Source organism: Ctenopharyngodon idella, chromosome 21, assembly GCF_019924925.1.
Source record: "Ctenopharyngodon idella isolate HZGC_01 chromosome 21, HZGC01, whole genome shotgun sequence".
NCBI classification, from domain to species: Eukaryota; Metazoa; Chordata; class Actinopteri; order Cypriniformes; family Xenocyprididae; genus Ctenopharyngodon; species Ctenopharyngodon idella.
In genome coordinates, this window is record NC_067240.1 from 12,485,721 (window position 1) to 12,501,600 (window position 15,880).

A 15,880-nucleotide genomic window follows, 5' to 3' on the forward strand; every position below is an offset into this window, starting at 1 on the left:
ACTTAAATAACTGGCTTCCGGCAGACGGCCATACGCACGTCGACTTGCGTCAAAAGAGTAACCCCTTACACAATGTAAGCTTTGACACCTCTTGGTGTTCGAACAAATAGGGCTGGGCAACAAACTCAAGCTCCTCTTCTCTTATATCACGTACCGCGTGGTATCTTTTATGATGGATGGATGCACTATTTTGGGCTTCAAAATCTCATCCTCTATTTACTGCCATTATAAAGCTTGGGAGAGCCAGGATGGCGACTTTAACATGACATTAAAGACCTTTTATGTTATAATGAGATGTTTAAATATATTTTCGGGGCGGCACAGTCTAGTTCATGAATGTGAAGCACTGAAATCTATTTGTGGCGGCTGCCACAAATAAATTAATGTATGGGAAACACTGGCATTGTGTTATTGACCCTCCAGAATGTATAAGCATGCCAACAACGTAGATGGTGTCTCATAGGGAGTGGGACCGCCCGCAGAACGGAGGTTACTTAAATGTCCCCTCGATGCCTGTCGCCTGATGGATATGCAAGCTGGTATAAGCACGCCAGCGAATTTTAATCACCCCATCACCGCCATGCTTCCAACACATCCCAAGCCTCTGTGCCCACCCGCCCCATGGTAGCCCACTGCTCAAGAGCTTTCATGACACCAGTGTATGCAAATGTGGTCTCTGTGGGGCCTTTAGTGCATATTAATTTGACTGAGAGGGCTGATGGTAGCTGTATCTTCCCACTTAGCTAAACCTTTTTCCTCATCCCGCATTTTTCCGCATCAAACCCCTAGTCCTCCCTTGATGCAGTGGTGTATTTCACACTGGTTTAATGCTTGTCAAAACTGTGTTTTTCTGATGAGAAATGGATGACCTATGAGTCACCGGCATAGCAATAGCAATACAATCATACTCACGCAACACAAGTGCTCTTCTTTTTTTAGTTACAAGCTTTTTTGCCAGAATTCTTTCACTTGTTTCTTTCACAGGCTTTAAAGATTTGACACTGTAGTGTTTTGAGAACAGCTTTCTTGTAAAGCAAATGCTTTGTTGTATTAGTCGGTCCCAACATGATGGTAATCAACAACATTATCGTTCAAAAATTTGAGGTTGGTGAGATTTAAAAAAATATATATTTATGTGCTGTGTATATATATATATATATATATTAAAATGTGCTGTAATTAGCTTGCAGTTATAGAATCTTTTTTTCTTTCAGAGAAGATAGGCTATGATGGTTGACAAATTGTACAACAACCGAGACATTGATTAGTGAGGTCAACTAATTTATTTATTTTACAATGTATTAGGGATGGGCAATATATTGAGTTTGTACAATATCAATATTTTTCTAAACAATATAGGAAGAGGCAATACAGTTTATATTGATATATAGTAGTTGAGCGCATCTAAAAAATGGCAAAGGACACAGAGTGAGCTGCTGCACGGAAAGTGCGTAATCAAATTTGTCCTAGACTTGAGAGCTTTAAAATAACTTGTAAAATACAGTAAACACACATAGTTTAAAGCTGCTTGCCCCATCAGATGCTCTTTAATGTGTTTGAGATGTGGCGTTTGCCTCAGTGCATAACTTACATTTCACAGGTATATTCTCCATCTGTAAATGTTAGTAAGTCTTGCAAAATTTCCATTTTGCTGTCAGGAGTGGAGCCTTAGGCAAGCGAGTCTCCGCTAAACTTCACAGATTTCAGTGACCGAGCGATGCCACCAAACAGATGGAGCGCAATAGAATAGGAACTCTAAAATATAGCTACATTTTTTTCTAAAATATTTGTTGTTGGACATTAAATGTGCCATATGTAGACTTTTAAACCTACAAGTAAGTGTATTATGATAGTATTAACCGTAAAGTGACTATTGTAATGGGGTAATCATAAGGCTAAAATAATTATTAAGCTCAGATGAGTGAATGTTAGTTTGTGCTTTTGTTTTTATTTACTTTTAAATTTTAGTTTAGTTAATTTCTGCTATAATGTGTTTTTATTTTAATTTTAATCTTGTTAGAATGTTAGAATGCATGTAATATGTATATGTAGCCTACATGGTTACATTGACTATGTTTGTTTTCATAGTCTTCAATATGAACATTGTAGGACAACATTGGGCAGGATGTGAAATAATTTTTTTGAAATAAATACAATTTTTTTTTTTTTTTTTTTTTTATCCAAATAGAAAAAAGTTGAAAATATTGAGATATATATCATATCTCTGTTTTTTTTTTTGGCCATATTGGCCAGCCCTACAATGTATAATATTTTTTCTTATATGTGTTTGTATATTTAGCTGCGACACTTGGGTGTTGTCTTCATACAGTGAAAGTCACCAAATGGTTTCCAAAACTGTTTGGCTACCAACCTAATTCAAAATATCTTCTTTTGTGTTTTGCAGTAGAAAGTACAGGTTTGTAATGACATGACGGTGATGCAAATGATGACACAATTTTCATTTTTTGAGTGAATTCACCCCTTAAGATCACTGTTTTGGAAATGCGTCAAATTACAGTGAATTGTCCCTTCACAAATAGATCAATAATTTGTTCCAGGTGAACCCAAATCAGCCTAATTATGCAAGTTTTCCTGAAGACTGATTAGTCGACTAGTTAATTTTGAAATCATGTAGTTTTGCACATCATTAGTACCAAACTCCTGGACGTTCCCTATGATTTGAAGCAATGGAAATGCCCGTTTTTACGAAGTATTCTGTGTAATTAATCTCTGATGCCACAGATCTGTGTGATGAATTGTAGGGAGCGAGAGATGTGTGGAAGTGTTACTGAGGAGGGTAGTGAAATGGAAGGGTGGGCAGAGGGAGGGGACGGGTACGTTAGCCTGTGTACACGCGTATGTTGTTGTACAGAGAGAGAGAGAGAAGAGGATTGGAGACAGTTGATAGATGCTACTCGCTCTAGGTGCTCTGCGTTACTTGGGTATCAATAGCAGAGCGCCGGCGAACGGCTCTCGTCGCCTCTGTTCCTTTCTCTCAGAAGGCTGTGGAGAGGATCGGAAGACATGCTTTGATATTCCACTCTCATACCCGAGTTCCCGTCACATGCCTGGAGTCGGACTCTCTCTCAGTAACATGGGCTTTTCCCCCCCATCTCACTGCAGTGTGTGTTTTTCCGTGCGGGCTGTTTTCGCTGCTGCTCCTGGTGCGCTGGTGCGCGATGTGTGTTTATGTCTGCACCATGCCGAGGCAAGCGCTCCCAGTCAGCGGTGCGAACGGCCCCAGCAGCAGCCTCTGTCTGCCTGAGTTACGATACTGCTTGTGTTTCCCCTGCACAGTTCTGCTCCAGCACGGTGCTGATCCCAACATCCGCAACACCGACGGCAAGTCTGCCCTGGACCTGGCTGACCCGTCCGCTAAAGCTGTTCTCACCGGTGAGTGCAGCAACCTCATGTTCTCCATTCCCAATCTTTCTATCTGTCTTTTTCTTCTTTTTTATCAGTGTTTTTGTCTTTGAACGTTTGCAGTTTGTTCTTGTCTGATACTCTGATACTGTGTCTACACAGCTTTGAAATGGAGCAGCATTGTTATGCATTTGTATCTTCACGTTAAGTGTGTTTGTGTAAAGTGAGACTGTTGTTGTCCTTGAGCGCTTCTCTGCCTGCGTGCTCTCTCTCTAGTAGGGATGGGTGACTATTGAATATTATATTTGTAATGATTTTAAAGTTAAGCTACATTGTGAGGATTTTAATGCGTTTCATTTAATGCCCGTTTTAACCTGCTTTGTATTGTTACAATGTTCATTATATGTAAATTAACGATTTTTACTCATTCTTCTTGTTACATGGATCGAGAAATTCCCATTTATTTGTCACCAAAACATGTCATCCATTGGACTTTTGACAGTTTCAGGGCTTTCATGAAAACTACAGATTATAGTTCCACATTTTTGTATCCCCACCCACAGAAGGGAATAAATGCAAAGAAACTGTTTGTAATATTAACTTATCCTATTTATTCATGAAATAAAAAAAATAATCACTGTCAGGACAGATCATGAAACAAAGTCCTTAGAACTATTTTATATTTAAAAATCTGTAAATTTATATGAAAAAGTCACTGAGTGTCTGATTTGAAAAGTTAATAATTAAATGAACAACAAAGTACAATATATAGAAAAAGTGACAGGTCTATTTATTTTGCATTTACACTCCAAGACTTAAACAGATCATTTGACATACAATATCACATTTTTTTGTTCTATTCATTGCTATGGTTATCATATGGTTATGATAATCATCATACAGTTATCATAGCAATGTGAAAACTCCTGTTATAATCAATGAAGATGTCTACACTGTGCATCGAATCTCTTATTGATATTGTGTTTATACTTTTAGTTAATGAAATGCTCAAAAACGCCTCCCTTTTGAGCGGTGTTGAGCAGATTCTGACTAACTTGTCTAAAACATGTCTGATTGGCCATTGCTTTCACACATTCAACATATAAGTCTGTGATGCCTGTATAGCTCAGCGCTACAAAAACATGTTGTAAATAGAAACCTTTGACGCTCTTTACAGAGTGCTTACACAAACACTCATGGGAGCATTTTATGGTGCTTCAAAGCAGCCGGCTATCAGTGAGTATGTTTACATGCACCCCCACAATGCGATTATAATGGGATTTTGGCAATATTGTGATTAAACTTTACTTCATGCAAACACAACACTTCTTATATTTGATCAAACTAATGCAGTTAAACTCATAATTGTAGTAACCATATTTGCATTAAAATGTGGCATACGCTGATTATAAACCAGCATGTAAACACCTTAATCACATTATTACCACTCTGACCAAAGTGTGCATGTGCTCAGCATGTGTAAAATGGAGTGAAGAGTTCTGCTTGTGTCATTTAAACAGTCCTTACTCTGATTATTAGAAATAATTGCATTATTGGTGCACATGTAAACGTAGTCAGTGAGTACCTGCCGGTACTGCAGAACGGCAGGTATCGTCACTTTAATTTATCAAATAAGTCTTTGGGCGAGAAGATTCATTATGGTGGGGGCCGAAATATTTTCAGTGCAGGAAAAAACCTGCATGTTAATGCACCTTAGCAGCCTTTAATCACTGCCTACAATGTGCTGGATCCTTCACTGAAAACCGAAAGTAACTCGCTCCCACCAAACATTTACTCTTTGAATTCTTGCACCCGAGAACAATACAAGTCGACACCATTATGACTAAAAGTTTGCTAAGAAGTATTTCCTACTAAAGCAAGGCGGTACTTGACTCTGCAAAAGCATATCTAAAACAGACTGGGGGAGTGACCTTGGACCATAACATGCCTAGTGCATTATGGGTGTTGAAGTTTTCCTACCTATTTGGCAAAAGGGTAGACAATAGCCTTTTTTCTTTGTTTTCTTTAGTCAGGTAGCACCGATTTCAATTTTTAATCTTTCTACTGCATAGGCAGCCAAGTCTATTTTGAAGTCTATTTTGCCAGTGGTGAAGTACCACTTTAAGTTGTTGTAACTCTGTTTAGTAATATATTGCGCTGTTCTATTGTCATGACTTTCGAGTTTTAGGGCATGAAAATGGACATGTTTTAATAGTGTTCATTTCTGTGTCATGAAATGATTCAAAACTCTTGATTCAATGATTTGTTTATCTATGTATATTCGTAAAAATAGTATAAGTAGATAAGTTGATCGTAGAGACCATTGGTGGCAATGGTTGTACGATCTACTTAGGCTTTTCAATTAATTAGCCAATATTTGGCAATTTTAAGATTGGCCGATAACAGTTTGTTCTTAATTTTAGATTCTTTTTTTCATGTTTTTATTGCATTTTAAGTAAATATTGTGTAAAACTCATTGCTATCATTAATTGTATTTCATATTTTGTCATTATATCGGCCATTTGCCACCCGCTTTTAGATATTCAAATCAACATTGGCAATTTAATAAATCTTATTGACCGACTACTTTATTATTATTTTTTTATAAGGGATCATTGTATTGGTGTATACACAGTAAACAAAAATTATTTTTCCTTGTGTTTTAGTGAAAAATGGTGTGAAAAGCATTTTTTATTGTATTTTATTTCTTGATTTAAACATGACATTTAATTTTCTGCTATTGCTGTTCAGTTGAACTTACTATTCACCTTAATTTCAGTCTTTTTTTTAAAAATAACATTTTGTGAAGTATTCTCTGTATTTTAAAGTTGTATTTTTGCATTACCCCATGTTTTTTTCATGTAAATAGTGAAGCAGTCTTGTCTGCTGATAGCTGTGCAAATATATGTACCATGACTGCAATCTAAATATTAATTTAGGTCAAATCTAAATTAAACAAAATCTTATAACATTCTAGTCACACTGCTTGGCCCTGATCTTTGTATTGTTTGGGGGCAGAGATTTGTGTATAATCAGGCTGTACTGATCTATCACATGGTCCTCTTAGACACATTTCAATTGTGTTTACACTTAGTTGCATCATTTCCTATTTGGTAAATACATCATTTACAACAAGGGATGTAGAAAGCCTTTCGTCAGCGGGGTAATTCTCTGAACTGACAAAACGTTTTGCTGCCAACAAGTATTATAGTAGTAAAATTTCACTCTTCATCCCTCACAGAAACACGCAGTCGAACCACAGCAGCAGTGATGCGTTATAAAACGATTCTCTTTCTGAAATCAATATAAGCTTTATTAAAAGACATTAGACTTCATTGATACAACAGCTGGCTGCATAACGATGTTGATCATTTCTCATGTCAAGTAAACAGAAATGTATTCTGTAATGCAATATATATCAGGTGCAAAATCAAATGAATTAGAAGGTCATTTCTCAGGTCTCAAAAATGATTGAGCACATTTATTCAAGTAGTATCAATAGCAGAGATGCATATGATGTGCTTATATCTTATAGAACTACTCAAAATGCAGAGCAACTGCGGCAGCCATTAGAAATTATATGTAAATCATGAGATTTGCCATGAAAATCTGTTTTTCTATCCACTTCTCAGTCTAACAAATCAGAAATGAGGTGATAAGGTAAAAATGGCAGCTCCTGGTGTCAGTGACAGAGGTGATGTGTTTGGTTTTGTGAGTATAAATAGAGCAGAAGGCAGAGCTTTAGTCTCTAGAGTATTACAGATAATTGTTATAGATCCACTTTTCCTACCCAGCTCCCTGACCCTGCCTGTCGAGCCTCCCATCATCTGTCTAGAGATATTGAAGAGCAGCATTCATTTCATTCTTAATCATGGTTGGCTAGCTATATCATACCAGACTACACAACATACAACTTTTTTCATTTTTATGCAACCTAACCCCTAATTACTAACTGAAGTATTCACTTAGAAGCTGAGCAGTGTGAACCGAGTTATTCACGCTGTTGTTTATTGGCCCAAGGCGAGTTTATCTCCTCTCACTTTCGCTCTGCTAATTTGAATGTTGCTTGCACAAATTACATTGCGAATTAGTCGTTTTGCATCACGGCTGCCAAAAGGCTATACGTGAGAGGTCTAATGCCATCCAACCATCTGTAAGCATAGCAGCATTTTCTTCAAACAGCTTCAGAATAAACCTCCGGGTCATCAAGTTCGTCTTGTTGTTACAGCTTAATGATCGCGCATATTAACTTGTCTAGGTCAGCTGTACGAATGGCTATTTATTGCACTTTTCAAAAGAGTTTGGTGCTGCTTATCAGCTGCTTATTTTGAGCGAGCATCCTGTTTGGTTTTGTTGTTGGATGGAGGCTTTCCAATAAACAGTCTGTTGAGTGTAATTTAAAAATAGAATCAGCATGATTAAGCCAAGTGTTTTTGTTGTTTATTGCAAGGAATTTCGGAAAAACAGCACAACCCGTAGCCACTAACAGTTTATTTTGTAAATCCCTTGTGTTTTTAGACGATATCAGTTTTTGGAGATGCTTGTATCATGGCAAAAGTTATTGCGCAGTTACCAAAGGGGTGCTTTGTAAACATTATATTTATGATTTTTTTTTTTTTTTTTTTTTTTAATTTTTTATGAGGAAAGGGATGATTTGATGTAAACATGTCTCGGCTTTGGTCTTGTGTTTGGGGCATCTGGGTGATGAAGGCATGATAAAACACACACTAACCAGAGCATCACCCAGACTCTTAAAACACTGAAATAACACTTCTTCCCATCCCACCCTTCCCATATTAAAATATCATCTTATTCTTCAGATTTTAGGAGTGTAAATGAGATAAGAAAAAAAAAAATTAAAAAGAGAATACTTGATCATTACTTGCTGTGGTGATCAACAAAAGTTTGGAGTCCGTAAGATTTATAAAAAAAAGAAACTTTTAATAAACAAGGATGCTTTAAATTGATCAAAAGTGATCATACAGAGATTAATAATGTTTTAGATTTCTGTTTCAATAAAGGCTGTTCTTTTGAAATTTTATTCATCAATTAAAAAAAAGACAGTTTCCACAAAAATATTAATCAGCACTGTTTTCAACATTGATAGTAATAAGAAATGTTTCTTGAGCAGCAAATCAGCATATTAGAATGACTCTGTAGGATCATGTGACACTGAAGACTAGAGTAATGGCTGCTAAAAATTAAGCTTCGTCATCACAAATAAATTACTTTTTAAATATATTAAAACAGAAAACTTTTTTTAAATTACTGTTCTAACTTTTTTCATTCAATTCATTGCATTTATCCTAATATAATGTATATTGTAATATAATGTCTTAAGAATTTTTTTTATCCTTTATAGACCAAAAAGCTAGATTTCCTTGACAACACTTAATGGCTTTCATTAGGGCTATTGCAATGATTATGTAATGCTTGATAGATTATTAGTGAATTTTCATTCAGATAGTTAGAAATGTCATTAGTATTCATTGTTTCATATATCGTCTTCAGGGATACATGGTTGAAAATGCTGTTTTTCAGCGAACACCAGAGTAGACAGTTTGATTCATGCCTATATTTGACACATAAATAACACCCATGTGGAGCCATTGCCTCTTTGGAATGACAGATTGTGAAGGACCTTGAGCTTGACTTTGATCATGTGGTAATGCCTCTGCCATCGTATGATGTCCTTACAAAGACAAAATGTTCCTTTAAGTTGCATTAGACACACTTGCACTGTAGCTTTTTGTGAAATGATGAATTACTGCAGAAGTACTGCATGCTGCATTTCACACTGATTCATTTTATTTTTTCCCAATTATCTTTTTTCATTTATTTAATGGCTAATAGTTTTATATGAATAATGGGGCATTTTATTCTTGCTAGAACACTGATGGTTCAGATAGGGAAGTTATTAGCTTAATTTTGAATGTGAATGTCTAATTGTATAATGTATTTGTGAACCGCACACTTTAGCTGAGGATTTTATAAAAGTCTGTAGTTTCTGATGGCTAGTGTAAAACAAAAAGTGCAGAAATTGCACAAAAAGTGCCAGTGCAGAACTGAAAATTTTCCTGGCAGAACACTACTGTCTTAAGTGGTATTGATAATATATGTAATATTTAGGAAAATTGCCTGCGTTCTCCACTATTTTTTTTTTTTTTTTGAGCGACTTTCAGGTAGTGATTAAAGGTAATTTAGATGTAAGCTTTATGAATAATGTGACACTACTTCTAATATGAGACACAGAAAAGGGAAATGTGAGACTTGATTGAAAAATTTAGACCTGGTTAAGGCTTGTTATGTAAAGTAGGTTTAATCTGAAATTATGAAGCATGAGATTGCAGTTGTTAACTAAATCAGTTTTGTTTGGCCATTCTCAAATGTCAGAGTTCACCTCGCCTCTGGTGTTGTATTGTAATCAGATGTGAGTAAATTTCTGTATTGTTACAGGCTTGATGAATCCAATTTGTTCGGCTTGTTTGTTTTGCAGAGATTAGTTCATAACACTTCAGTATGGAACAATCAAATAGCCGCTGGCATATCATCCTCTTGCCCTGTTAAACAGAATGCTGTTCATTTAGCTTTGCTTGATAGACTTTCAAGAAGTGCTATTCATTAGGGCCCACTTCCCATAATAAAACCAAAGTTATTTTGAATCAATACAAGTTCAATTTCACAGACTACCAAAAAACCTTGTCCTTAAAGAGCGAATCCCAGGGTGAGGCATCTGAACGATGACTCTGACATTTGTGTGTGTAATGGAAAGATGTTTGAAGTGCGAGTGCCCTCCAGCACAAAAACAGTGCAAGAAAGCAGAGTAAATGTTCTTATGAGATATAGACCCGAATCAGTAAGGTAGTGGACTGCTGCATGGCTTCAAAAAGAGTCTTTCTCAGGGACTAGAACCTCTGAGCTTTTATATACTGCTCACTGTTGTGAGCTCTTTTTTCTTTGTCTGTTCCTTTCCATCTAAAAATGGATTTATGTTGGTCATATTACTCTGAGAACTATAGAGTCTAAAATGAAAATGTCAAGGGGAATACAAAGTCACTGATTGTCTCGGATGATGTTTTCTCTGGAACTTGGGGAGAAAGAAGTATGGATAGAAAAAAATTTGTTGATGCAAACTTCAAGTGTGGCATTTCCTTAAGTGGTGAATTATTGAGCTAAATTTTGTTTAGGATATTTTTCTTCTGCAGAACTATTGATGTTATTTTTTTTTAACCCCAATGAAGTCACTTTCCAACTCATGCAGTGCTTTGAATATCCATTTAGACTTTCATCATACCAAATAGAAAAATAATGGAAAATATTTTCCCTTTGAAATCTTCTGCAAAATTACATTCATGGTCTGCTTTAAAAGTTAATGTTTTTCAACTGAGTGGGAGAAGATTCGTCTTATAGCAGTGCACCCATGCCCTAGACAATCTCTTAAAACCCAGCGTAAACATAGCTGGAAAACCCAGACCTACTCCCTTGTGTGTCATATTTAATATTTTTAGACTAAGGAAGGAGTAGGATATTTGTTAGCCGAACAAAGTATTTTTTACTTGTTTACTTTCTTAATCCAATAGAAAAATAATTACTTTGATATTCTTGCCATTTTTTTCCCCAGATGAGTTTAAACCGACCAATAGTGCATATTTTTTCAGTCTAATTTGAATGACCGCAGAGATTTTGTTTTACTCTAGGTGAATATGTGGGTATGCATACATTTAAATAAATTAGCATGCTTTAGCTATGACAGATCCAACTGTTGTCTCTTTTTATTGTATCATAATGCCCCACCTGTTTTAGATTTAGCTAAAAAAAAAAATCACTAGTTTTCCAGCTGTCATACTGGCATCTTTCTTTACAGTCTATAGGATTACACAGAACCGGTTGTGCAAATGCAGTCCGCTTAAATCCTCAAGGGATGAAACTAATGCCTTTGACCTTCAACACCAAGAAAGTGAGGTTAAATCGCATTATAGCAAGTTTAATGAAGTGCCGATAGTCTTAGATCAGTTGGGTTATTGATGTGGCCAAGCCTAGAGTGGCCATCGGGATGATGGATGAGCACATCCATATACTGCTATCTTATATACATTAATTTATTTGACTTTTTTTTTTTTATTCGTATGTGCTGTATTTTTCAGCTGTGCCTATTAATAAGTTTGATTTGTAGAATGTTTTTTTTTTTTTTTGGTTATTTATCTGTATATTCTGTTGAAACATATGACAAAAAAGGGAGGTGGGGGCTGGTCACATATCTGATTTGTCAGATTCATCAGATTTATTTCCACATATGAATGTGGTCTGAAACCGATCGGAGAATATCGGAATCCATGTGGGGATTTTTTCTGCTTACACATGCGTGGGTCATATCCGAATCCGGAATTGGGTCACTTAAATCATGTAATGTAAATGCGGCTTAAGTATGTGGAACAACTGATTAGTACAAAACAAATTAATTGCGCATTTGCAACCTGTGCGTACAAAGTGAATAAAGTCTGGCGGCGCACGTACAGTACACGTGTACTATTCTGGTGACGAAATTTGCTTCATGTGCACTGTATGCGGACCCTCACATACGTGTAAAAAATGAAGTATAGTTTGAAAAACACTGCAGTAATGTTTGTCTATTGCTGTTTATTTGCATTTTATAGATTTGTGTCTTTGGTCTAACCTTAAGTTTATTTAAAAAAGCTTAAATTTTAGTACTGTTCCTCCTTTATTGTAATTTTTATTGTTATCAGAATATTAACTACTGTTCAAGAGTTTGGGGTTGGTAAGATTTATTTTTTGTCTCTTATTCTTACCAAAGCTTTATTTATTTGAAATATTATTTAATTGTATTATTTACCATTCAAAATGCGTTTTCCATTTTAATATATTTTAAATGTCATTTTTTTCAGCAGCCATTACTGCATCTTCAGTGTCATGTGATCCTTCAGAAATCATTCTAATATGAGAAACATTTTTATTTTTATTAATGAAAACAGTTCTGTTGCTTAATATTTTTGTGGAAACCATGATACTTTTTTCTAAGGATTATTTGATGAATAACATTAACTCACTTTTGTAACATTTTAAATGTCTTTATTGTTGTTGTCTTTTTAATCAATCGAATACATTCTTGCTAAATAAAAGTACTAATTTCTTAAACAACAAAAAAACTAATCTTACTGATCTCAAACTTTTGAACAGTAGTGTAAATGGATACAAACTTTATCAGCATGAAAACTTTGGGTAAAAAAAAAAAATATATAGAAAAAAAAAAGGAAAACGCTTGGATCTTGGATTCTAAGGCTCGTCCTTAATGTTTTTTCCCCCCCACCTTTTTAAACAATTTTTACCTTTACCAGTTACTTTAAATGGTACTTTAGTGTGAAAATTAAAACTTTAGAATACTTTCAAATAATAGGAGGTCATAAAGGCTGCATGATATAATTACAAAATGCTGTTGTATATCATGTCACACTGCAGAATTTGTCAGCATCCCAGAAGTATTTCATGTCAATTTCCCTCCCTGTACAACAGAGGGATAGATGCACTGTCACATAATTATCCGTCCACCTATCTCACAGACGACAGCTTGACTGCTCATTACTCAGGATCCGGAGTACGAATGCAGAACACAATAAAGCAGAAATAAGCCTAGTTCTGCACCACTGCTTTATTTTGTCTTTGAGAACCTTCTGGTTCTTTGTGTGATATCTTGACGTCCAGCCTGGTCTTCACTTGGAGAGGACAGATGGCTGGACCTGAACTGCTGCTTGGCATCACGTAAACAGCCTCCGATACTTTTTACAGCTTGTCAGGACGTCATCTTTGGTCTACTGCTCTCAGGTGATGATCACCAGGTGGGGCTGGGTGGTATGACGATGGAACATTGCAATCGCAGAAATGCCTCAACCAGTTGTTGCGATTGTCTCATTCAGACATTTTTTAGATGTATTTGTTTTCTGTCTTCTGTTTTTATCTTGTGTTATATAATATGAAGCTGTTTTGTACTGATGCCAGGCTTATTTTTTTTTTTTTTTTTTTTTTTTTATAAATTGTACCTTTTAGTTTGCCTCGAATTTCCAAAATAATCAAATTGAGATGCAGCCACAGAATAGACAGTACCACTTGATTACGTAATATATAATGCATTTTTCGAGTTTTATGCTCTTTTGGTCAGATCACACAACTTTATCACTAGGTTTAGTTGGAAATACAGACATGAAGTGTGTGAGAACATCACGTATTTCTTTGCTTTTGAAGAGAGAACAGAACAAATCCCCATGTTTATTTTCTCACCAATGTGCTTTCAACTCCATCCAGCTCTCTTCAATTCATTTTCCAAAATCCAAGATAAATCCTGTTTGATTGTTTTTCTTTTATATATTGCTGCCCTTTTTTCTAGACTTTGAGTTTTGGGGCTCTTCTTTTACCTTTGCTATCATGTTACTATGAACATATTTTTCCCAATGTGAATTGAAAATTTCTCATGCTGTTTTAAGAGCCCTGTGATACATTGCAACACAAAAAATCTGTAGTGCAAACATCTTGAAGAGCTATCAGCACCAGAGTAAAGAGGGGTTGTTTGCTTAATCTATTCAGCATAATATCTTGCCTCTCCACCGCCAGGATTTAAACAGGAAAATAAAACTGGCTGCAGTTTTATTTATAAGATTTACTTTTTGGTTGCAGGCAGGCAGTCTCTTCCCAGTCAATTAAATCTAGCAATTGATCCATAGCCTGTGCCCTGCTGGGTGGGTCAGATAATCCCTTTTATCCCCCGTGTACGTCTGATGCAAAGACCTTTCAGTTTGGGTTTGGTTACAGCATATTAAAAACTATTAATCATGAGCCTCTAGGCCTGGTTGTAACCTTTGACCTGTGTGGGGCACAGAATCTGAAGTTCACCACAGTTTTAGTGTTTGAATAGTAGTTCAATTCAATTTATACGGTGTATCGTAACCATAGTTATATAATATAAATATTTTATTTGGTTATTTAAATAATTCCTTCCTTCCTTCCTTCCAATGAGTATTTTAAAATGTTCACCTTCACAGACTGTTAATGTAAAGGGATAGTTTGAAGAATGTCGGAAACCAAACAGGCCCAGGGCCCCATTGACTTCTATAGTATGGGAAAAAATACTATGGAAGTCAGTGGGGTCCAACTGTTTGGTTACCGACATTCTTCAAAATATCTTCTTTGGTGTTCAGGTTTGGAAAAACTTGAGGGTGAGTAAATGATGACAGAATTTTCATTTTTGGGTGAACTATCCCATAAGAGGCTTTCGCACCAAATAGTTCTAAGAACTCAGTTAGGAACAAGCCACTAGAGTAATTCCCCGAGAACTAATTTCTCCCCCAGGCCATGTTTTTGTTTGCATTCGCACCGGGAATAGGAAGCGGCCAACAGCAGCGTCTTTAAGCGCGGCATTTACAAACGCTAAAAACCGGTGGATGGAGGATGCCATGATCGCGCTGTGTTTGTTGTGTGTCGTGGGTTTCGTGATAACAGATGGAATGTAAATGAAAAACGACTGAAAGAGCAAAAAGTGAGGCTAAGAGAGGAAATCTCTTATGACAACTTTCAGTATTACATATCAAACAACCCTGCAGACAACAGGTATATGCTGTTATCTCTGTTTTCCATGTTCGTGAAGTAAATTTAGTTCCCCCCAAAAGGAGTTCCTAGAACTTAAATTGTTCCTAGTTCCTGCGGTGCGAACACAGCTAAATCCGGGTACTTCAGCCAATAGTTCGAAGAACTATGAAAAGGTTCCTCCGGTGCAAAAGCCCCTTTAAATTTCCTTTATTTCTGTTATCAGACATTAACTGTTCTTAATGGTTTGAAATGGTTCTGGAACCCTAGGCACTGGTGACTAGACCAATATATATGATGGAGTTCCTTCGTCTGAAATGTTTGTAACTTGGGAATTTGGTGTGTGTCTCAGACTGAGACATATCTCATTGATCTGAGGCCATTTTTACCCATGAGCTCAAGGACCAGCATGAGATCTTTTTTCAGCCCACCTGTGGAGCTTCAGATCAAGGGAGTCTCTGTTTATCTCTGAATAATTAATACTCTCCTGAATTATCCACCCTGTCTGCAGTATACAGAGCACCTAGAAGCTCAGCCACAAAGCTCCTCACATGGACTAATATCCTGTGTAATTTATTTATTTTTTTCTTGTATACCATTTTTGCATTCAGTGCTCTTAATATAATGCAAAGACCTTGTTTTGTATGCAGCTTACGGCCACCTCGCTTTCATTATGCTTAGATGCTTCCTTTGTGCAAAGACCTGAACATTTAAAGTATCATTGATCTGAATTTTATTCAACCCTTTAGTGAGAATCTTAGCTAAAAGCAAAATTGCAGCTTTGTGTTTTATAGCTCAACATGTAATGCTATGCTAAGGTTTGATTAAGGTTAAGGTTTGATTCCCAGGTACCACATCTACTAAGATGTATGCTTTGAATGCACCAAGACGCTTTGGATAAAAGTATCTGACAAACACATGAAAGTAA

The 15,880-nt window shown here is 36.2% G+C and overlaps 1 protein-coding gene across 4 annotated transcripts in view; it reads left to right on the top strand.

Moving 5' to 3' along the window:
• tnksa (tankyrase, TRF1-interacting ankyrin-related ADP-ribose polymerase a) overlaps positions 1–15,880 on the top strand; it is a 103,438-nt gene that overhangs the window by 8,470 nt on the left and 79,088 nt on the right. For 2 of the 4 annotated variants that reach the window (XM_051877696.1, XM_051877697.1), the window contains exon 3: positions 3,298–3,393. The exons of the other annotated variants lie outside the window; for them this stretch is intronic. In XM_051877696.1, coding sequence (XP_051733656.1) covers positions 3,298–3,393 — 96 coding nt within the window. The remainder of the gene's footprint in view (positions 1–3,297; positions 3,394–15,880) is intronic. 4 annotated transcript variants of the gene reach the window in all.